This window comes from Bos indicus, chromosome 5, assembly GCF_029378745.1.
Source record: "Bos indicus isolate NIAB-ARS_2022 breed Sahiwal x Tharparkar chromosome 5, NIAB-ARS_B.indTharparkar_mat_pri_1.0, whole genome shotgun sequence".
Classification (NCBI taxonomy): domain Eukaryota; kingdom Metazoa; phylum Chordata; class Mammalia; order Artiodactyla; family Bovidae; genus Bos; species Bos indicus.
The window spans coordinates 67,451,561-67,474,208 of record NC_091764.1 but is presented as its reverse complement, the minus strand read 5'-3'; the positions used below and the strand labels follow the sequence as shown (position 1 = coordinate 67,474,208).

At 46.9% G+C, this 22,648-nt stretch overlaps 2 protein-coding genes and 1 non-coding gene across 4 annotated transcripts in view; 1 reads left to right on the top strand and 2 right to left on the bottom strand.

Annotated features, from left to right (window-relative positions):
* Positions 1 to 5,552, top strand: part of NT5DC3 (5'-nucleotidase domain containing 3) — a 71,098-nt gene extending 65,546 nt beyond the window's left edge. The window contains exon 14 of the mRNA XM_019961197.2: positions 520 to 5,552. Within this exon, the coding sequence (XP_019816756.2) occupies positions 520 to 772 (253 nt within the window). The 3' untranslated portion in view covers positions 773 to 5,552. The remainder of the gene's footprint in view (positions 1 to 519) is intronic.
* TRNAC-ACA (transfer RNA cysteine (anticodon ACA)) lies at positions 4,395 to 4,467 on the bottom strand. Its single transcript has one exon. It is a non-coding gene; the product is annotated as a tRNA-Cys (tRNA).
* Positions 5,553 to 7,278: 1,726 nt separating the features above from the next.
* The window catches only part of STAB2 (stabilin 2), a 172,042-nt gene continuing 156,672 nt past the window's right edge, over positions 7,279 to 22,648 (bottom strand). For both annotated transcript variants that reach the window (XM_070789633.1, XM_019959891.2), the window contains 8 exons: positions 22,160 to 22,325; positions 21,910 to 22,016; positions 17,538 to 17,657; positions 16,626 to 16,766; positions 13,274 to 13,381; positions 12,325 to 12,453; positions 11,275 to 11,391; positions 7,279 to 7,816 (listed from right to left, as the gene is read on the bottom strand). In XM_070789633.1, the coding sequence (XP_070645734.1) occupies positions 7,766 to 7,816; positions 11,275 to 11,391; positions 12,325 to 12,453; positions 13,274 to 13,381; positions 16,626 to 16,766; positions 17,538 to 17,657; positions 21,910 to 22,016; positions 22,160 to 22,325 (939 nt within the window). In that variant the 3' untranslated portion in view covers positions 7,279 to 7,765. The remainder of the gene's footprint in view (positions 7,817 to 11,274; positions 11,392 to 12,324; positions 12,454 to 13,273; positions 13,382 to 16,625; positions 16,767 to 17,537; positions 17,658 to 21,909; positions 22,017 to 22,159; positions 22,326 to 22,648) is intronic.

Genomic DNA, 22,648 nt, shown 5'->3' with positions numbered 1-22,648 from the left:
TTTTTATGGATTTTGTAACTTTTTTTAACTTTTATATTGGAGTGTAATTAACATTGTGTTAGTTTCAGATGTACAGTAAAGTGATTCATTTATATAGATATATATGTATAACTTCTTTTAATGTATCTTTAAATAAATTTGGTTTTGGCTGCACTGGGTTTTTGTTGCTATGCGCGGGCTTTCTCTAGGTGTGGTGTGCGGGCTTCTCATTGCAGTGGCTTCTCTTGTTGCAGAGCACAGGCTCTAGGGTGCTCTGGCTTCAGGAGTTGCATTGCATGGGCTCAGTAGTTGTGGCACGTGGGCTTAGTTGCCCAGCGGCATGTGGAATCTTCTCAGACCAGGGATCACAGGCACGTACCCTGCATCTGCAGGTGGATTCTTAACCACTGGATTGCCGGGAAGGTCCTACATGTATCTCTTCTCTGTGAAACAGTGATTTTGGTGTCATCTGATGTCAGTAACTAAAAGCAGACCTTCGGGGAGTCACACTGTTGCTTTGCTCTTCTCTCGCCTCTTCAGGGAAATGACCAAAGGTTTCTTCAATGCCCAGTTTGGGAGCTTGTTCCGCACAGACCAGAACCCCACGTACTTCCTGCGGCGCCTGTCACGGTTCGCCGACATCTACATGGCGTCCCTGAGCTGCCTGCTGAACTACGACGTCAGCCACACCTTCTACCCCCGGCGTACCCCACTGCAGCACGAGCTGCCCGCCTGGTCTGATCGGCCCCCGGCCGCCCGGCTGCCACTGCTGCAAGAGGCCCAGGCCAAGTAGCTGGCGGCCCCCAAACCCCTGGGCACCAAAAGCCAGGACTGGTGATGGCCCCACGCTGGGCAGACTCTGCGGGGATGTGAGCGTCCCTTTTGGAAATGATACAGATAGTCTTAGTGATACCTGTTTTGTACATTATGGAGGATACCCCGAAGCTCGTGGAGAAGGGAGCTCACAGCTCGCAGAGCCCGCCCTCCTATGCACGTGGGGAGGGGACAGCGGCTGGCCTCCTGTCGACACCCTGTGATCAGCCTTCTTGTTTCCCAAGGTACTGTATCCAGCATCGGACTTCCTGGGATGGGGAGTCGTCTTGATGTCTGCTCTGTATTCCAGCAGGTGATGTTTTGAAACTCTTCTTAACTCTTCTGTGGAAAGTGCATGGAAAATGCTGAACACGCACAGACAGTGCCGGACCCAGTGACGTGCATCCCTGGTGAACTGCTGATGCTTTAGTGGGCGCTTGGATGGGGTACCGTGGTGTCAGCAACTGAGATGGAGCCCAGTCGGCAGCTGGTTCCCACACACCTGGTACTAGGGCTCTGGCACACTGGTGCCTCCCTTAACAGCAGACTCAGCCTCCCTGGAGGTCTTATGTGAGAAGGAACAGGAGAAGTTGCAAGTCCTTGGCCTTGATTGTCCTCAGTATCCATTTCCTTTGTCTTGCCCCACACGGGGGAAGGACCATGGTGTCCCAAGTGGTGGGCAGGTTCACTCTTTTCTCTCAGAAAAGGAGGACAAGGAGAGAAAAGCTTCTGGTTTAATGTCCTGCCAGCAGAACAGACTGTAGAATGAGGCTGCTACATGCCAACGAGCGAGAGGAACCAGTGCGTTTGTGGTGGGTATCCCAGGACTTTATAACCCCTGACACTACCACCACACGTGTGTTGCTTGAACCTGCTCATTGGAGGATGAAAAATGAAACGAAGAAAAATGTCCTCGTAACTTAGTGCCGTGTGGCGACCCCCCAGCCCCCAGGTGTTTTGCAATCTTGTTAAACTGTGTGTTACCAGAAACCCTCCTCGTTGGAGGGCAGTGATTCATCAGCTGAGGAGACGGGCTTGAATCCAGCCAGAGCGAGGGAGGTGGCCCTCTCTGCTTAGCTGTCTCCCACCTTCTCCCTGTAGATCGCTTTCCTGCCATGTTTATGTCTGTTTTGGGAATTTCTGTAGTGTCTGTGTTTAAGGTGGGAGCAGATCAAGGACATTGACGTTGAGAGAAACAGAGTTGGAAATAGCCTCACTGAGTGAGTGTTCCCATTTCTGAGGACAAGGCAAGTGGCACCTGTCCTTAAACCTGGAGGATGCAGGGGCAGAGGAAAGGGGCTTGAGGAGAGACTCCTCGCTTATTCAGCGTTTTTAATGAATTTGTGTGGAGCCAGCTGTTGAGGAAATGTGAGCTTGGCCTGCCACAGGCTACCTGCCTGAGTGCAGAAATTAGGTGACTTCTATGCTATGCTATGCTAAGTCACGCTATAGAAGTTTTTTAATGTTTAACGCTATAGTTTTTTAACGCTATAGAAGTGTTTTAATGGGACTGTTGTTGTTTAGTCGACTCTTGGCAACCCCATGAACTGTAGCCCACCAGGCTCCTCTGTCCATGGGATTTCCCAACCAGGAATACTGGAGTGGGTTGTGATTTCCTTCTCCAGGGGATCTTCCTGACCCAGGGGTCGAATGCACATCTCCTGCATTGGCAGGTGGATTCTTTACTGACTGAGCCACCAGGCATACCTGTGATCTTTTCTTATATTTAACTAAAATAGTGAAGGTGACTCTCTAGACCTAATAGGCCCAGTTGGCCTTCTTTTTTCCCTTTATTATAAATACAGGTGTCCATTCCCTTTTCAGGCTGCAGGAGGCATTTTGTTGGCTGTTTGTTAGTGCCTGAGGGTTTTAAGCATCAGAGTGCATTGGAGACTGGCATTTCAGGGGTGCAGGAGGCGCCCAGAACTGCTCAGTGTTGGGGTCCTCAGAGGATATGCTGGTGCTTTGGGCTAATAGTTTCTGCTTTGGAGAAGCTGGTTGAGGAAGTAGGTATTTTAAAACTCTTTCTAATCAGGTATTCACTGGATATATCCTACGTGCCAGTGATAGGGTGTTTTGTTTACTCAAGAAAGTTGTTACCCAACAACAACTCAGTACAGCTATTCTTACTGCTTTCATGTATGTCTGGGTTAGGAGACCCAAGCCTGGGGCGAGAAATACATTTTCTAGGTGTGTGAATAAGGAATTTTAATGACTTATCACCAATTAAGGTTGAGCAAGCTCCAGGATATAGTGAAGAATAGGGAAGCCTGGCATGCTGCAGTCCATGGGGTCGCAGAGTCAGACATGACTGAGCGACTGAACAACAACTGAAGGCCATGGCACATGACGGTATTGAAGTCTGTCTGCGGAGGACCCACTGAGCATGCGCTGGGGCCAGCGCACAGTCAGGGTCAGGACGGCCATCTCTGTATGAAGGACTGAGGGCTTCTCTTTGTCTGTGCTTGTTCATTTTAATTTGTCACTGTCATGACTCAGCCGGGATTCAGCACCCTGTACAGCATTCTGTTCCTCCTGGTTTAGCCTCTGGTGAGCCCGCTGATGAACGCATTTGGGTGCAAGGGAAGGGAGTCTATTTTCTACCACTTAAAAGATCAGTTTGGAAAGTGAGCAGAATAAAATTAGCTTGCACATTGAAAAATATTTTCCCTTTTTAGCATCAGTTAGACTGATTTTCCCGGAAGGATGTGAACAAAAATTCATAGTCCAGGGGCGGCTATCTGTGCCCCTAAGGCTCACCATAGCTGTAGCCGGTTGTCCTGGAAGGGACCTGCACAACTGTTTTTTCCAGAATCGTTTTTTTAAGTAGATGAAACCTGGCTTTTAATATATTTTAGGAGTTTGGAGAGCTCCCACTTTCCTCCTAACATAGCCTTTAAAATTTTTTTTTCTTTTAAAAATTCCCTTCAGCTCCACTACTGCCAGCTAACATAAACCACCTGTTACTGATTCAGGCCCATCTATGACTGAATTCCTAGTTGCTTTGAAGGCATTGGTTCTCTTAATTAGTGCCAAGGAGAAATGCAAAGTCCTCTTTCCTGCTAGCTAATTTAGCTTTGGGTGAACTAAATAGCTTCCCCCGCCCCTTTTCCTCCCCAAAGGCCTCTAAAGCGGTAGAGTGTGCTAAACGTTGGAATTGGATCTGCTCTGCCAAATGCTCATCTGTTGCCAAAGACCCACTTGGGGGCCCTGGTCTGGAATATGCTCTCAGACTCAGTCTGGGTAGAGGCAGGGAGGGTTCCTTGATTGCTCCATTCAACTACCACGGAGCCTGTGTTGTGCTGGCTTAGTACTGATTTCCTTTTGTACTAATTTCCTTTCTTTTCTCCGTTAGCATATGGGAGCTAGGCTCCAAGCCTGGCTTAAGTGAAAAGTAAAGTTGCTCAGTCGTGTCTGACTCTTTGTGATCCCATGGACTGTAGCCCACCAGGCTCCTCTGTCCATGGAATTTTCCAGACAGGAGTACTAGAGTGTCCGACTCTTTGCGACCCCATGGACTGTAGCCCACCAGGCTCCTCTCTCCATGGAATTTTCCAGGCAAGAGTACTAGAGTGGGTTGCCATTTCCTTCTCCAGGGGATCTTCCCAACCCAGGGATTGAACCTGGGTCCTCCCGCATTGTAGGCAGATGCTTTACCATCTGAGCCACCAGGGAAGCCCCTAAGTTTAGCTTAGCTTACCTTTAATACCCTAGTGGATGGAGGAAGAAAAAGGGAGTGAAGTTTCCCTGATGTAAGGCTCAGCACACTTTCCCTGGCAAGGACCGGACAGGAAAGACTTCTGGCTTTGCAGGCCGTTTGCTGCAGCCCCTCCTCTGGGACTGGGCCTGCCTGTGGTCCAGGGCAGCCTGGCCTCTGAAGACAGGCTGCAGGCTGGATTTGGCCCTCGGGCGGTGGTTTGCTGACCCCCACATCAACAGATTGTGTGGGTGGCCATGATGAGATGATGATTTTGCTGAAAGTGTGCAGGGTGGTAAGCAACCACAGAACACAGTTGTGTGCAGCCAGTGGAAAGAAGTTCTGTAGGTAAGCTCGCACTTCCCCTAGGAGCTTCTCTCTGGACATATTCACTTATGTGGCCAGTGGTAACATACTGTGTTTCCGGCACATGGCATGATTCTCAGTTGTGTGACTGAGCGGCCAGGCTTGGCACTCATTGAATATACCTCTCGTTGTGCTCATCTGTGATTGTGTTAGTAGCGTTGTGATGGGCTTGGCTACCCTGAAGGACTTTATCCCCCAGCTGCTGTGGGGGTTGGTTGCTGCTGGCTCACTGTCTGCAGCTGTAGGTCCTCTCTGGGAGCTTCCCCCTATTGAAGAGTCCTGCCTAGGATGAAGGGTGTGTTCAGACTCCCTCCCTGGAGCAACTCTGAAGGCCCATCAGCTCCTTCCTGCCCCACCCCTCCTTCCTTTTTCCCAGGTGTGCATCCCAAGGACAGTTCCCTGTAAACTTCCCGTGTGAGACTCCCCACCTCATGCCTGCTCTCTGGAACTGACCCACAACACTGCTCTGTACTTTTCTACACTGCAGCCTTGAACTCTGACTTAGGACACTGTTTTCTAATTATTTAGTAGAAGGACAGATGGTGCCTGTTTAATTTCAGGCATGGTAAATGCAAATTAGGTAGACTTGCTATTTATCCTGAATGTGAATTTGCTATTTATTCTAAATACTGATTTTATGTTAACATGATGTCGAACTTACTGCCAAATAAAAGTTTGAATTGTATTGTCCAGTTTACTCCCAGTCATCTGCTTTTGTGTGCTTCAGTTAGTGGCAAAAGTCATATCACATTCTAATGTACCCAAAAAAGAATATCCCTGAGTAAAGGGGCAAAAGGTTGATGGTTCCTTCCTTACCACCCTGGTCTCCCCACCCTCAGGAGAGCACACCTGCCTGTTCTCAGAGCTTGAAGACCATGTAGTGAAGCCACAGAAGGAAAACGGGTGTGAATTTGGCCTTAGGTGGCAGCAGGTGACCCACCTAGAATTTCTATCTCTCACAGACAGTTCCCTCCTTGAAAACAAGGAGAAGACAGCGATCCACCTGTTTGTCTGCAAAGTACTGGGAGAATGGAAAATTGGAAGCAGTGTTTTAAGGGAAGAAAATATTAATACTGAATGAGGAGTGCATGTTGTGAAGTCAGTTCACTGCTGGGTTTGGATATACTTATATTTTGAAGAGCCTTTTTAAACTGTTTGAATGTGTTTAAACTTAATATCCTTGACCTCTATTGTGCTAGGACCTTCATCTCCTTCACTCCTCTCGTGGGTGCCTGCTGTTTTTCCTCTTAATCATGTGCCTTTCTGTCCCCTTGATGGTGGAGTTGGTGGACTCACTAATGAATCCGTCCCACGGTCCCCTTGGGGAGCGAGTTCCTGGAGAGCCAGCATTGCCCTATCACGGCACGTTGTCCAAGAGGAGGTGGTAAATCGTTCCTCTGCCTGAATAAATGCCCTTTCCTGGAGTTGTGAGGAAGCTTCTGAGACTCCAGGGGCTTATGAACTTTGGACTTGGCTCAGCAAAAACCCTGATGATTTGGAACAAAGTTGTTTGGGTCGTGAGGGTGATGGAGGGGGGTCTGAGATCTGCTCATCCCAGCCTTTCCCATCTCCATTTCCCAGAGGGGGCTCCCGAGCCTGGCCAGTGCTACCCCCGGGGTAGCTTGCAAAAGGGTGGCGGGTGGGCTGGAGGCACTTGGTTGTCACAGTGATGGAGAGGCCACTTCGGGCCTTTTGAGGGTCCGGTGGACATCCAGCCTTGCACAGAGTCCTGCATGGAGAAGAACTGGCCCGATTCTGGACGTTTCATATAAATGGAATCATCTGGTATGTGGTCTTCTGTGTCTGATGACTTCTTTCACTGAGCATCATATTTTCAAGGTTCATCCATGGTGTTGCATGTATCTATTTAGTTCTGTTTTAGGAATGCTATTTCATTGTGTGGCAAGACACAGTTTGGTTATTCATTTGTAAGTCAGTAGACACTTGGCTTGTTTCCATGTTTTGGCTATTATGAATAATACTAATAATGCTACCTCTATAAGTTGTAGTATGGACATGTGTTCACTTCTCTTGGGTCTGTACCTAGGAGTGGAATTTCTCGATCACATGGTAATTCTATGTTTAACTTTTTGAGGAACTGCTGGACTGTTTTCCACAGTAGGGGCACAATTTTACATTCCTACCAACAAAGTAGAAGGGATCCAGTTTCTCCACACCCTCGAGGATACTGGTTATTGTCTGTGTTTTAAGGATGGCCATCCTCGTGGGTGTGAAGTGGTATCTCCTTGTGGTTATTATGTCTTCTTCACACAAACAAGCAAACCAAACAGAATTAAGAAAGAAGCACTCATAATGCAGATGTTGGCTAACTAACAGCCCTAATGAGCCCTAATGAGTTGATTTTACCTTCAGAGTTTGACCCCTCCTATGGCAAATGGTCGATTTGTTTCCCAGACACTGGATTTGTTCCACTGACTTTATTTCTGTTCTGTAACCAATAATTGAGCACATTTCACATGCCACACACTGTGCTGGGTGTCAAGATAAAAAGACGAATGAGGAAGGTCTCTGCCTTCGGAAGCTTACAGTCTTTTTTTTTTTTTGGAAGCTTACAGTCTTAACAGGGAAATAAGACAAGGTCACTAGAGTGCTGGGCAAAAGGTAAAAGGTGCTACTGAAGGTTAGGGAAGATAGCAGAGGGTCAGGGAGGGAGCAGTCCCCTGGGTGGTGGGTGGGCTTAATATGGTCTCTCACCCACAGAAACAGAATATCCCCTGGATCAACTGAAGCGATGAGGTATGGCTTGAGTGCTCCAGACTTTGAAATGTTAAAGGAGCTTACATTTCCCACAGTCAACTGGGGCTGAGGATTCACAGTTGATGGCCTTTCTGAGGTGGCTCTGGGGACCCAGGTGGCAGCGGTGATGTCTGGAGGGGGCAGGTCCAGCCCTCATAGCGCCCCCAGGGGGTCACTGCTGTCCAGCAGCTGGTCGGCAGGATCCTGGAAAAGAGAAGTCTGTGAACCAGGCAGAAGGTGCATCCTTCGAGGTTGAACATAATATTGGCTACTGGTCTGAGGCCTTGGCGGGTTTAGGGCACACTGGTTGTTTAGTTGCTAAGTCATGGCCAACTCTTTGGTGACCCCGTGGACTAGCCCACCAGGCTACTTTGTCCATGTGATTTTCCAAGCAAGAATACTGGAGTGGGTTGCCATTTCCTTCTCCAGGGGATCTTCCCGACCCAGGGATTGAACCTGTATCTCCTGTATTGGCAGGTGAATTCTTTACCACTGAAGCCCTGGGGAAAGCCCTTAGGACATGCTACCCCCAATCCAGTAACTTGGCATGTTAAATGTCAAACTGAAGGAATTCTTTTACATGACAGAAGCAGAAAGGTCACTCTGACTAACTCTGCCCCCTACCCTTTTCCCCTGAAACAGGTAATAAAATTCTCTCATGAAATTTTTAGAGGAAAGAAGATGCATCACTTCTGGGGAGCTGGGGGCCAAGAAACCTGTACAAACAAACCTTGTTCACTAACCCTTATCTTCCTAGTGACTTCTTCACCATTTACTACCTCTAGGTCCAAAGCTCTCTTGTCAATTCCTCACACATTTAGTCTAAAAGGTGCAAAGGCTTCCTGTTCCGGTCCCTTCTTTGGGTCTTCATTTTCTCATGAAGGCTCCCATGTACACATAAATGTTCAATAAAATATATATGTTCTTCTGTGAGTCTGTCTTTACCAGTTTACTTTTCAGGCCCAGCCATGAATCATCAGAGGGTCAAGGAAAACTTTTCCTCTCTTTCAGCCTAAAAACACTATTTTTCCTGCAGTCTCTTGTGAACACATCCGGTGGGAGCGAGGGTGGCTTCACGCTGCTGTCCTGGTTCATGGCCTGAAGATGGGGTATGGTCTCGGCCTGAACATGTGGACAAGTCATTTCACCTCTGCAGAATTTTTCTCATCTATTAAGGGGCCTAATAGTATTTATCTGACAGGGAGGTGTGTGAATTAAGTTAGATACTACTCTAAGGAAAATAAAACCACCCCACAAAACATGGCTGTTACTCTGGTTACAAAAAAAATCCTTTCCGGTTGACAGTTCATCCTGAACTGGGTCTGATCAGAAGCAATAGTCCAGAGGCGGCCTCCTGAACCTCCTGCTGTCTGTGGCTCTGATCAGACCGCAGCTCTGTCCATTCACATAATGGATGCTCACAATGTGTGGATTGGCTCCAGGTCGTCTAGAGGCAACATCTGCTCCTTCAGTATAAAAGGCATGAGAATAAAGCAGATTTGGGGCTGGTGCCCTCAGCTTAGGATTCCTGTAACTGGAATATTTTTGCCACCTGGTCTGATTAGGAAGGTTGAACCGAGTCCTGTCTCTTAGGTACTCTCACCTGCCTCAGGTGAGTATTCCATCGACAGTGCTCATGGGGCCCCGAGAAAAGCCAGACAGCTGAGAGGCCATGGAGAGCCCTGAACAGAATATGAAATTTTTCCCCTTGCTTTTATGTTACTTTTTAAAATTTTATTTTATTTTTAAACTTTACAATATTGTATTGGTTTTGCCATATATCGAAATGAATCCACCACAGGTATACATGTGTTTCCCATCCTGAACCCTCCTCCCTCCTCCCTCCCCATACCATCCCTCTGGGTCGTCCCAGTGCACCAGCCCCAAGCATTTGGACTCCCCTTGCTTTTAAAATGAGGTTGATTTCCATATCACAAGGCTTATAGAAATAGACGGTTAATAAATGCAGCTTAACTGAACTTGCCCTTGAATCTGGACTAGAAACTTTTACATGGGTTTGATTAAAAAGCAATAGGATTTATGATCTGATTATTTTCCGTATTGCAAATATATTAAATCTACTACCACAGGCACTGAGAACCATGGGAGAGTTGCATTTGGTTTACTAGAAAAATAACAACAAAGTGTTGCATTCTGTAAGCTTAAAATGGTACAATAGAATGCTGTAACGTTTCAGTGCCAACTTATAAAAATTCAGTATAGCCACTGCCCCGTGGACTTCAGGTGCATCACCCTCCCAGTGTGGATATGTTCACCACCCTGGAAGATGTCTGAACCCCCTACCACTGGGATTTATGGATGATGGTAGAATAGAAGGATTTGAGCTCACCTCTTATGAAAACACCAAAATTACAAGTAAGGCTTTCATTCAGATTTAACAGAGAAATCAAAAGCTTTGCAGACAAGCAAAAGCTAAGAATTCAGCACCACCAGACCACCTTTCTAACAAATGCTAAAGGAACTACTCTTAAGTGGACAAGGCCACAACTAGAAACAAAATTATGACTAGAAAAGCTCATTGGTAAAGGCAAACATCCAGTAAAGGATGGATATCACACAGAAGTGATATCAAAACCAGCAGTCATGAGGAGAACACAAATGCAGGATATGGGAAATGTATTTGAAATTAAAAGACCAGCAAGTTAAGATAATCTTGTTTATATATGGACTGCTATAACAAAACATCACGGTAACTACAAACTGAAATCTATAATAGATTACACACACATTTAAAAAAAGGGGGGGGAATTTTTATGGAGACTTCCTCACATCGACTATCAGCTACATTTCTGGCCTCTCCCTCTGGAGAGTGAAGGGTTGAACTGAAAAATCCCAACCTTCGAATCATGGTTTGGTCTTTCTGGTGACCAGAAGGCATACAGGAGCCAACCCAGAATCTCAGAACAAAAGATGCCCCTGGTATTCTCACCACTTAAGAAATCAGAGGAGTTTATGAGCTCTGGGGCAAAGACCAGTATGTTTTCTCTTATTTCACTCTTAGCTTCTCAGTCCAGACCTGGTAACATAGGCAGAGTGTGTCTCGCACATTTGATGTGAATGGGTTCCCTGCCACAGCGCTGCGGTCAGTGGCGGCTCCATCCAAGCTCAAGGGTCACTAATTCTAGAAACAAGTGGCCCTTTCTTGGAAGACCAGAGCAGGACCCATGCCCCTAGATAAAAAAAAAAAAACCTCGTCAAAGAGACGTAGCTCCTAAAGTAAGAAGCAGCTCTGACAACAGGCAGAAGAATCCCGGACAACAGTGTAAATGTTGAAGCAGTTTCAGGTCTTCCTTTGAGCCTGCTACCTCGTCAGTGGTTGTGGCAGAATTCAGCCCAAGGTTTCTTCTCCTTGTCACCTCTCACCCGGTCCCAAGGTTGGGGTTGTGCAACCCCTAGTTCTTTTCTAGATCTAACCGATGGACGCCTCTGCAATCCACAATCCACCCAGGAGAGCTCAGAACACAGAACGACCACAGGGCTTCACCCAGCTTGCTTCTAGGCTTGTAGCCTGGAGACGTGTCCTAGAAGTGAGATTTCTTGGCGCAGTGCTCTACACAGGTCTGCTGAAAGACATCATTGCCCTACCCGCCGCCCCCCACCAACCTCAGCTGAACCTGTTTTAGATGAAGAGACAAACTCACTGTGAACGGGTCGTAGGAAGGTTCCGGGGTTGCTGAAGTTGTGCTCTCGTACATGGGGTTCGAGATATTCTCGGGCTGCTGCTTGCCAAGAGCTGCAACGTCAATGTCCTCTTCCGACTGCTCGGACAGACAAGCACAGGGCTGAGCACCACGAAGTCCCCAAGGTAGGGTGTCGCAGCCAAGTCGGAAGCTAAGGCAAGCCCCGCCCCCACCTCCACCTCCGGGAACTTTTCTGTTGTCCTTTTATTGAGATCTGATCTAGATGTAATATCATGCACCAATCTTAAGTGTTCAGCTCAATGACTTCTTAAATATGTTCACCCATGTGTGACCACCACCCAAATCAGCATACAGGGCATCTCCATCCTCCAGGAGGTGCCCTCATGCCCCCTGCCTGCCAATATCTGGTCCCACCCATGGTAAACTGCTTTTCTGACTCCCATCACCTGGAATGGTTTTACCTATCCTTGAACTTAGTATAAAAGGAATCGTGCAGCATGGCACTTTTGTTAAATGTGGTGTATATAATCCTTGTATAGGTTATCTGCCAGAAGGAAGTGACCTACTGCTTGGGGGCTGCAGCTGTATCCGGCCCGCAGGGTCTCCCATGGTGAACTAAGACCCACTGACCTGGATGTGGGTTCAGCTGTTCAAATAGGGCCAGTGTGTTTCACTGGCTGTGACCTGAGGCCTCTGGCTGTGCAGACCCCCAACGTGTCCCCACCCTCAGAGTCAGCTTTGAAGCTTGTCTTGTGATTCCTCCAAGGTGAGTGGCCTCCTGGGCCCCTGGTGAATTTGGCTCCAAGCCACACCTGTGGCATGAAGGGCTACTGGCTGCCCTTCGCCCTCCTCCATCCTCTGATTCAGCCAGGTAGAGGGCCCTGGAGCTGCCACTGCTGATCTCTTCGGGGCAGAGGCCCCATCCAGGAGACAGGAAAAGTGTGCCAAGTGCTCATCGAGGAAGCAGCCGGTCTGCTGGAGTAGCCCAGAGCTGGAGCTGGGTTTCAGAATGGACCCCCATCCCCATGGTCCTGTTTTTCTCTGTCTTACCTCAAAATGCTGGAAGCCAATCGTTCTCCGGTTTAGTCGAAAGTAGGAGTACACTGCCAAAGCAATGGCTCCGATGACCAGGATGATGGCAAAGAACACCCCTGTTCCCAGGCTGGTGTGGCCTGGCGTCTACACACAGAAAGGGCAGTGGTTGGTACCAGAACTAAGTGACTTCCCCATAGAGGCATGCTTCCTGGAGCCCACCCCATTCTGGCTTGCCTGAGGCATCTTGTGCCGGCTGGGATAAAAATAATGATAAAGCTGTCAATATGTATCTAGCTCTTACTACTTCCAGGGCCTGTTCTAAGCCCCCTTACATAAAATAATCCAATTAAATGTATAATAACACAAAGAGATAAGAACAGTTTCTACTGTTTCCATTTTTATACAGGAGAACAGAGACACAGAGAGGGTAAGCACTTGCCCAGTGTCACACAGCCCGTAAGTGGTAGAGGTGGGCTTTGAAGCCAGCCTGGTTTTGGAGCTTCATACCTTTAGAACAAAGTTAGAAAACTAACATCACCACCAACTGACCACAGCCAGCTGACCAACTCTTATAAAGCAAGTGCCAGGAACTGTCTTTATTATTTTACATTAACTCATTGTCTTTCCAAGAATCCAGGGAAGAAGGCATTTTGACCTCCATTTTGCAGATAAGAAAAATGAGGCTCGATGATGTTTCTGGGGCTTGTCTGAGTTCACATGGTTACGAGGTGGAGGGGCTCAGGATTTTCACTCCCCTTCCAGTGGTTTCTCCACTGGCACTTCCTGCCCTTTTCATTCAGCAAATATTGGTGCTGACACGTGTTATGTCACTGACACACTGGATGCGGGCTGGGCATCCCTGAGGCCAGCTGCCATGGATGGGGTGGCAGGGCTCCCAGGAGTAGCTCGCTACTTGGGGAGTGGACATCGAGGCTCCTCCTTACCAGGAATGCTGTATACTCACCCCTGGGATAGAGGGAGCTTTTAAAGGCTTGGAAATGACATGAATAATTCCATTGGAGGCAAAGATGTCCCACTGCAGAATGGCTCTTCCATCCACGAACCTGGTCTCCTAGGGAGGTGAGAAGAGGGCTGTCTATCAGATATCTCTGACTATCTGATTCTTTCTTTCCATGTGGGCAGACTTAGCAGCAGCAGCAGCAGCCCTTCCATGGAAGAAAGTTGTCCAGTTTCCCTGAGGTCCGGGAGCCTGGGTTTCAGGCCCATCCTCACTGATGGGCAGTATGGGGCTTGTGCTCACCCTCTGGACAGCCCAGAACAGTACATTAGTAGTTCTTGTGCCAACAAACTGTTCTGGGCTGCAGAGAACCCAGGAGGTCATTCTATCCAGCCCTCTTGTTTAACAGATGAGGGGTCAGAAGGAAAATGGTGTGATCACATAGTTCGTGATCACACATACCAAGATCACATAGGTAGTAGGTGGCAAACCCCATGCCCCAATTCCAGACCCACTGCTGTGAACATCACACCACACAAGAAAGGGATGTTAAGTGAGCTAATTCCTCGCTAATCAAAGTGTGAGCCACTGGCTTGTGGTGTGGGCACACCACACAAGAAAGGGATGTTAAGTGAGCTAATTCCTCGCTAATCAAAGTGTGAGCCACTGGCTTGTGGTGTGGGCAGACACCCGGGAATTGATTAGAAATGCAGAACCTGGGGCCCCACAACCCACCTGCTGAATTACAATATGCATTTTAACAAACTCATAAGTGATTTAAGTGCCTGTTAAAGTTTGAGAAGTACTGGTCTAAAGTACTGATCTTCAATAATAAAGATCATTTATTAGGTAAGTATTAAAAGTATTCATTAGGGCTTCCCTGGTGGTCCAATGATTAGAAGTCAGTCCACCTTCCAGTGCAGGGGACGCAGGTTCGATCCCTGGCCCAGGAAGAACCCACGTGCCTTGGAGCAACTGGACCCAGGTGCCACAATTACTGAACCCGTGCCCTAGAGCCTGCAAGCCACAAATACTGAGCCCATACACCATAATTGCTGAAGCCTGTGTGCCCCAGAGCCCATGCTCTGCAACAAGAGAAGCCACTGCAATGAGAAGCCCATGTGCAGCAACGAAGACCCAGTGCAGCCAAAAATAACTAAATAAAATTTAAAAAATACTCAGTGTTTATAAAAAATATTCATTTAGCCCTTGCTACATGTCAGATACCATTATCACATGTCAAAATCCCTGAATCACTGAATCTCCATAAAAGCATATGATCTGACAAAACCACAATGAGGTATCACTTCACACCAGTGAGAATGGCCATCATCAAAAAGTCTACAAATAATTATTAATGCTGTTGAGGGTGTGCAAAAAAGGGAACCCTCCTACAGTGCTGGTGGGAATATAAATTGGCGCAACAACTATGGAGAACAGTATGGAGTTTCCTCAAAATACTAAAATTAGAGCAACCACATGATCTTGCAACCCCACTCTTGGGCAAATTGCTAGAGAAAACCATAATTCCAAATGATACATGCAGCCTAATGTTTATGGTAGCACTATTACAGTAGCCAAGACTTGGAAGCCACTTAAATGAGCATCAACAGATGAATGAATAAAGAAGATGTGGTACATATAAACAATGGACTATTACTCAGCCATAAAAAGAATGAAATAGTGCCATCTGCAGCAACATGGATGGACCCAGATTATCTTAGTAAGTCAGAAAGGTAAATTTTGAATGTGTCATATATGGAATCTAAAAGAAAAAGATGAACTTGTCTCCAAAACAGAAATAGACTCATAGACTATTTCTGTAAACTTATGGTTAAAATTTGACAGCATATTTAAAAGCAGAGACATTACTTTGCCAACAAAGGTCTGTCTAGTCAAGGCTATGGTTTTTCCAGTGGTCATGTATGGATGTGAGAGTTGGACTGTGAAGAAAGCTGAGTGCTGAAGAATTGATGCTTTTGAACTGTGGTGTTGGAGAAGACTCTTGAGAGTCCCTTGGACTGCAAGGAGATCCAACCAGTCCATCCTAAAGGTCCGTCCTGGGTGTTCATTGGAAGGACTGATGTTGAAGCTGAAACTCCAATACTTTGGCCACCTGATGCGAAGAGCTGACTCATTTGAAAGACCCTGATGTTGGGAAAGATTGAGGGCAGGAGGAGAAGGGGACGACAGAGGATGAGATGGTTGGATGGCATCACCGACTCAATGGACATGGATATTGGTAGACTCCGGCAGTTGGTGATGGACAGGGAAGCCTGGCGTGCTGCGGTTCATGGGATTGCAAAGAGTTGGATGCGACTGAGCGACTGAAATGAACTGAATGGTTAACAAAATGGAAAGGTGGGAGGAGGGATAGATTAGGAGTACAGGATTAACATACATAATGTGAAAAAAGTGTCAGTTGTGTCTGACTCTTTGTGACCCCACAGACTGTAGCCTGCCAGGCTTCTCTGTCCATGGAATTCACCAGGCAAAAATACTGGAGTGGGTAGCCATTCCCTTCTCCAAGGTTCCTTCTCAAAGGAACTATATAGTTCCCTGTGCTATTGTCTGAGCCACCAATTGGTCAGAGGGTCAATATTTTGTAATAACTTATATAGGAAAAGAACCTGAAAATACGTATATACCTGAATATATCTATAAAAAACTGAATCATCTTGCTGTGCTCCTAAAACTAATACAACATGTAAATCAACTAGACTTCAGTTGAAAGAATACTTTAGAAGCCTGTGATTTGAACATCATGGTCATGTTACCACCACCATCACCACTTCTAATATCACAACCACCACCATCATCCCCACCATCGTCATTGCAATTATCAACACCACCATTATCAAAATAATTTCACTGTTACCATCATAAGCATCATCACTGCTATCGCCATCATCAACACATCACCAACACCCCTGTCTTTCAGATGAGGAAACTGGGACCCAGAGAAGTTCAGACAAGTTACCTAAAGTCCTAGAGCTAGTGGGCGGCAGACATACTAAGGTCATTTGACTTCAAGGCTCACGTGTTAATACCTGGGATAGGCTGAAAATCTGACAGAAATAAAGGCAGAGAATCAGACAGCTTTAGAATGGTTTCATTTATAGGTCCTCATTATCAGCTTCTGGGGCTGGCGGTCACCAGGGGCTTAGTGCTCAAGGAGTAGGGGCTGCCTGACAGTCAGTATGGTGTGTTCTGGTGTTCAGCCAGTACCATCTTACTGTAGCTTTAGAGTTTTCTTTCGCATTATAAGCGTTGCCATCTATTAAGCACCTACTCTATGCTAGAAACTTTGCATTTATTATCTCCATTTCTCCCAATAAGCCCAGAAGACTTTTCATACCAGTTGGCGCTGGTCCTGGCTGGAGGTGATGAGCAGCTGGCTTCCCAGCCTCGTGTGCACGATGGTACCATTGACAAGGTCATTGTAAAAAAAGATGTTGATGTTGGAGAGGTGGTGCTCTATGTCCCGCCCAGACAGGGTCTAAGAGGAGAGGAGAGACATAAGAATGGTCTTTAAAAGTCAAGCAATATTTTTTCATTTTCGTGATAAGGATGACACAGAAAAAAAAAATCACTTCTCGAGGCCTTGACTTTTCTGCCTCTACTTGGAAGTCATTTTAATGGTCTAAGCAAAGCTTCCCAGTGATGTCCTGAGAGGAGTGGGTCTCGAGTGGGTAACAAGTGAGCAGAGGTATTGCTTCTCTCAGCCCTCAGTGGGATAAGGGCTCGAGGCTGTCGGAGCCTGTGGGCAGGCTTAAACGCTGCCAGCTCCTCTGTGTGCCATGACACGAAGGAGGTCGGTGTGGTAGATCAGTTGCATCCCTGGCCCCAGTTCTTCACCTCTCCCTGTATCCTTGCCCTTTGCCCTATAACTCTGAGGGCCTCCCACTCTGGCTTTGGGTTCAGCTACGTGACTTTTTGGGTGTGTGGTATGTTAGCAAATGAGACCAGACAGGGTCTTAGAAAGTGCTGGCATTTTCTGCCAGAAGAACATGCCTGAGATAACCTGCTGAAGCCTGAGAGCCCTGTGGAGCAGAGTCCCAGACAGGCCAGGCTAGATCGGCTGATGGCCAGCCCAGCTCAGACACGCAAGCATGCCTGGCCAAGCCCAGAACTGCCAGTTGATCTGCAGCTGTGTGAGCCACATAAATGTAGCTACTGCACTGTGGGGTCATTTGTGACACTGCATCGTTGAGGTGATAACTGATACTGCCTAGAAGCACTAAACGCAGATACCAGGAACCCAGCTCACCTCGTTTTCCCCGAGCCCACCGTTCTGGGGCACAAAGAGGGTGCTTCGGATTGACAGGTCAGTCAGGTGTTTCAGGAATGCCCGGCCTCTGGCTGAGCTGTTGGAATACACCAGCACTTCCTGGGGATAGGAAGGAGGTGGTCAGAAGGGTCAGCGTGGTGTTTAGGGAGGGACTGGCTGGAGAGGGCGGCATCACCCCTTTGGAGTATTCCTGATGATCACCCCAGCTCAGGCTGCCACTCATCTGCTCATCTTTCTGACTGCCCCTTGGGAAAATTTTAGGAGGATTTTTCCTTTCCTTGATAAATCTTATGGTCCTAAGACACAGCCAGATCACAGGCCATTCTCAACAAGGCAGCTTGTGTAGGCTTTGAAATCTTAAGTGAATTCCGGAGTCTTCTTTTGCCAAAAATTTGCAAGGCGCCCGCTTCACCCAGAGGAAAAGCCAAAGTCCTTACAGTGCCCACGAGGCCCAAACCACCTGGAGTCTTGCTCCTCTGACCCTGCACCCAGCTGTCCTCTTGCTCATCCTGCCCCAGCCACACTGGCCTCCTTGACGTTCCTCAGGCTTGCTCAGCAACGTCCTGCCTTTCATCCTTTGCCTGGCTGTTCCTTACGCCTGGAATATTCTTCCTTGAAATCTGCATGGCTAACTTCCTCTCTTCTGTCCACACTTTGTTTACATCTTACCTTCTCACTAAGGCCTTCTCTCATCACTCTAGGCAACATGGGAACCCTGTGGGTCCCCTCCCCACCCCCATAGTCTAGATCACCTTCTAGCATTCAATACTATTCGCTTTATTCTGTTTCTTGTCTGTTTTGTTCACTGATATATCTCAAGCACATTGTTAAGTACTCAATAAATATTCACTGAACAGATTTTAAGAAATCGCACTATGCACTTCAGCACTGTCATCATGCAGAGAGCCCTGCTGCTGCCCAGAGAAGTTGAGAATTTGCTGAAGGGCACACAGCCAGTGGGTTTTGTTCTACAAAGTCTTATCTGAGATGCTGTCACAAGCCACACTCCCACACAGCACAAACATTGGTTTGGGTGTTCATCTTTAGAATATTTACAGTAACCCTGAGTTTTTAGGCTAGTTAAGTGGTCTGTGGACAAAGACTCACTATTTTGAGGTCCTGGGTCTAGCTTCTGCCCTGTTCCTACAAGCCCTGTACTTATGCTCTGTCCCCTCTCCTTGGCTGTGTCCTTGACCTTGCTAAGCCTCAGTTTCTTTATCTGCAAAATGGGAATAATGGCAAAAGTGACTTCATAAGATTGCATAAGGATTTATTCTGTGTAACAAGTATTACTGAGCACCTACTATATGCTAGCCACAAGGCGGAGAAAATAATTTCCCTTATGGAGCTTATGTTTTGTGAAGCAAGTGAAAAGTAACCTGAACGGCCTCAGAGAATGCCTCGTGTGAAGAAAATGCACAGGACATGTTAGCTATTGTTATTATTGCTGTTATTAATATCAAAGCTCAGTTCTTTGATAAGTTCAGTTCAGTTGCTCAGTTGTTCAGTTGTGTTTGACTCTTTGTGACCCCATGGACTGCAGCACACCAGGCTTTCCTGTCCATCACCAACTCCTGGAGCTTGCATATACTCATGTGCATCGAGTCAGTGATGCCATCCAACCATCTCATCCTCTGTCACCCCCTTCACCTCCTGCCTTCAGTCTGTCCCAGCTGCTGCTGCTAAGTTGCTTCAGTCGTGTCTGACTCGGTGTGACCTCATGGACTGCAGCCCACCAGGCTCCCCCATCCCTGGGATTCTCCAGGCAAGAACACTAGAGTGGGTTGCCATTGCCTTCTCCATCTGTCCCAGCATTAGGGTCTTTTCCAGTGAGTCAGTTCTTCACATCAGGTGGCCAAAGTACTGCAGTTTCAGCTTCAGCATCATTCCTTCCAAAGAAATCCCAGGGCTGATCTCCTTCAGAATGGACTGGTTGGATCTCCTTGCAGTCCAAGGGACTCTCAAGAGTCTTCTCCAACACCACAGTTCAAAAGCATCAATTCTTTGGTGCTCAGCTTTCTTTATAGTCCAACTCTCACATCCATACATGACTACTAGAAAAACCATAACTTTGACTAGGTGGACCTTTGTTGGCAAAGTAATGTCTCTGCTTTTTAATATGCTGTCTAGGTTGGTCATAACTTTTTTTTTCAAGGAGCAAGCCTCTTTTAATTTCATGGCTGCAGTCAACATCTGCAATGATTTTAGAGCACAAGAAAATAAAGTCTCTCACTGTTTCCATTGTTTCCCCATCTATTTGCCATGAAGTGATGGGACCAGATGCCATGATCTTAGTTTGGTGAATATTGAGTTTCAAGCCAACTTTTTCACTCTCCTCTTTCACTTTCATCAAGAGGCTCTTTAGTTCTTATTTGCTTTCTGCCATAAGAGTGGTGTCATCTGTATATCTGATGTTATTGATATTTTTCCCAGCAATCTTGATTCCAGCTTGTGCTTCATCCAGCCCAGCATATCACATGATGTACTCATATAAGTTAAATAAGCAGGGTGACAATATACAACCTTGATGTACTCCTTTCCCAATTTGGAACCAGTCTGTTATTCCATGTCTGGTTCTAACTGTTGCTTCTTGACCTGCATACAGATTTCTCAGGAGGCAGGTCAGGTGGTCTGGTATTCCCATCTCTTGAAGAATTTTCCACAGTTTGTTGTGATCCACACAGTCAAAGGCTTTGGTGTAGCAGAAGTAGATAATTTTCTGGAACTCTCTTGCTTTTTTGATGATCTAATGGATGTTGGAAATTTGATCTCTTTTCTAAATCTAGCTTGAACATCTGGAAGTTCATGGTTCATGAACTGTTGAAGCCTGGCTTGGAGAATTTTGAGCATTACTTTGCTAGTGTATGAGATGAGTGCAATTGTGAGATGAGTGCAATTGTGCAATAGTTTGAACATTCTTTGGCATTAACTTTCTTTGGGATTGGAATGAAAATTGACCTTTTCCAGTCTTGTGGCCATTGCTGAGTTTTTCAAATTCGCTAGTATATTGAGTGCAGCACTTTAACAGTATGGCGCAACTGGAATTCCATCACTTCCACTAGCTTTGTTCATAGTAATGCTTTCTAAGGCCCACTTGACTTCACATTCCAGGATGTCTGGCTCTAGGTGAGTGATCACACCATCATGGTTACCTGGGTCATGAAGATCTTTTTAATATATTTCTTCTGTGCAGTCTTCCCATCAGTTCAGTTCAGTTCAGTTCAGTTGCTCAGTTGTGTCCAACTCTTTGTGACCCCATGAACTGCAGCATGCCAAGCCTCCCTGTCCATCACCAACTCCCGGAGTTCACCCAAACCCACGTCCATCGAGTTGGTGATACCATCCAGCCATCTCATCCTCTGTCATCCCCTTCTCCTCCTGCCCCTAATCCCTCCCAGGATCAGAGTCTTTTCCATGAGTCAACTATTTGCATGAGGTGGCCAAAGTACTGGAGTGTCAGCCCCAGCATCATTCCTTCCAAAGAACACCCAGGACTGATCTTTAGAATGAACTGGTTGGATCTCCTTGCAGTCCATGGGACTCTCAAGAGTCTTCTCCAACACCACAGTTCAAAAGCATCAATTCTTTGGTGCTCAGCTTTCTTCATAGTCCAACTCTCATATTCATAGTCAACACCAATTCTTTCTCTAACAGGGACTTTCTCTTCATTGGACATGACTTGTAGCATAATAAAGTGACTTTAAATGCAGTGCAGGAATTCCCTGGTGGGCTAATGGTTAGGACTCAGTGCTTTCACTGCTGAGGGTGTGGGTTTGATCCTTAGTTGGGGAACTAAGATCTTGCAAGCCATGTAGCATGGCCAAAACTAATTTTTTTTTTTTTAAAGATAAAAGTACAGTGAAGAATGCAAGTTGACTATATATTGAGAATTTGGCCACTGGGTGATCACCAGGCAGACTTAACTGTGCCCCACCCTGTCCATGAAGACAGAAGAGCAACTTATTCCTACAGGGCAGACTCTGAAGCTGCTGTAGTCGCAAACAGATAGATGAGTTACCAGCTAACACCAGGATAGCATTTTCCATCTGCTGGCCACAGGGCTAAGCACTTTACAAATATCAAGTCATTTATTTATCACCTTACCCTATGAGATTGTGTCATCTCCATTTTACAGATGAGCAAACTGAGGCCCAGAAGGGAAAGCAACTCATTTAAGGTGATGCACCAAGTAAGTGGCAAATCTAAGTGTCAAATTTGGGCAGTGCGGCTGTGTCCACACTCTCAACCGTGACTGTGAGCCTCCGCCTTCTCTCAAGGACTAGACTCTCTCATATCTGCTTTGAGTTCACCCCTCCACCCCAAGGTGAAAGCGAACAGATGTGGTACAGACCTTTAGGAAGTTTGTGAGCGAGGGGAAGGACATTAGGACCTGCAACAGATTTCCACTGCACGAGAAGCCATCTCCCACGTAGCCCACCTTGCAGGTGCAGTTCACATCTGGAAGGCAGAAACACACAGAGTCACACTGGTGCGGCAGGTGTCTTGGCTACCCCATCTCACGCTGGGAGGTCGGCCAGCCCAGCTGAGGAAGGCTTAGCAGCTGCACGGCCTGGAATCTGAAGCGAGGTTGGGGCCATTACCTTTCATCCGGTAGCAGAAGACATCCCACATCTCGCTCTTGTTGTTTCTTGGTCCGTAGTCCACTATCCCGACGATACCAGAGCCGCAGTTCTGGGAGGCATAGGATGTGGGGTAGGCTACTCGCCCACTGTCTAGCCAACCTGCTGAGCAGAGGTGGTACTTGGCCTGTAGAGACAAAGATGGATGCTGGTCAGCTGTGATTTCATATGTATTGTGGAGTTTTGTGGCTAATGTCTGACTCCCCCATCAGACTGAAAACTCCATGGAGTCAGGAGTTATGGCTCATTTTGTCTATTGTACCCCTGTGCCTGGAACATAGTAGGTGTTCATTACATTTTTGTTGATTGAGCCACTGGATGAATGAAAGTGGTGCCTTCTCTTCCCTGTAAGTGCTCAAGTCCTTCATACCCATTTTTATTCCCTCTGCTCTTGAGAAAGGATTTACAAATAGCTAGTTACCCCTAGGTGCAAATTCCTCTGCTTATGGG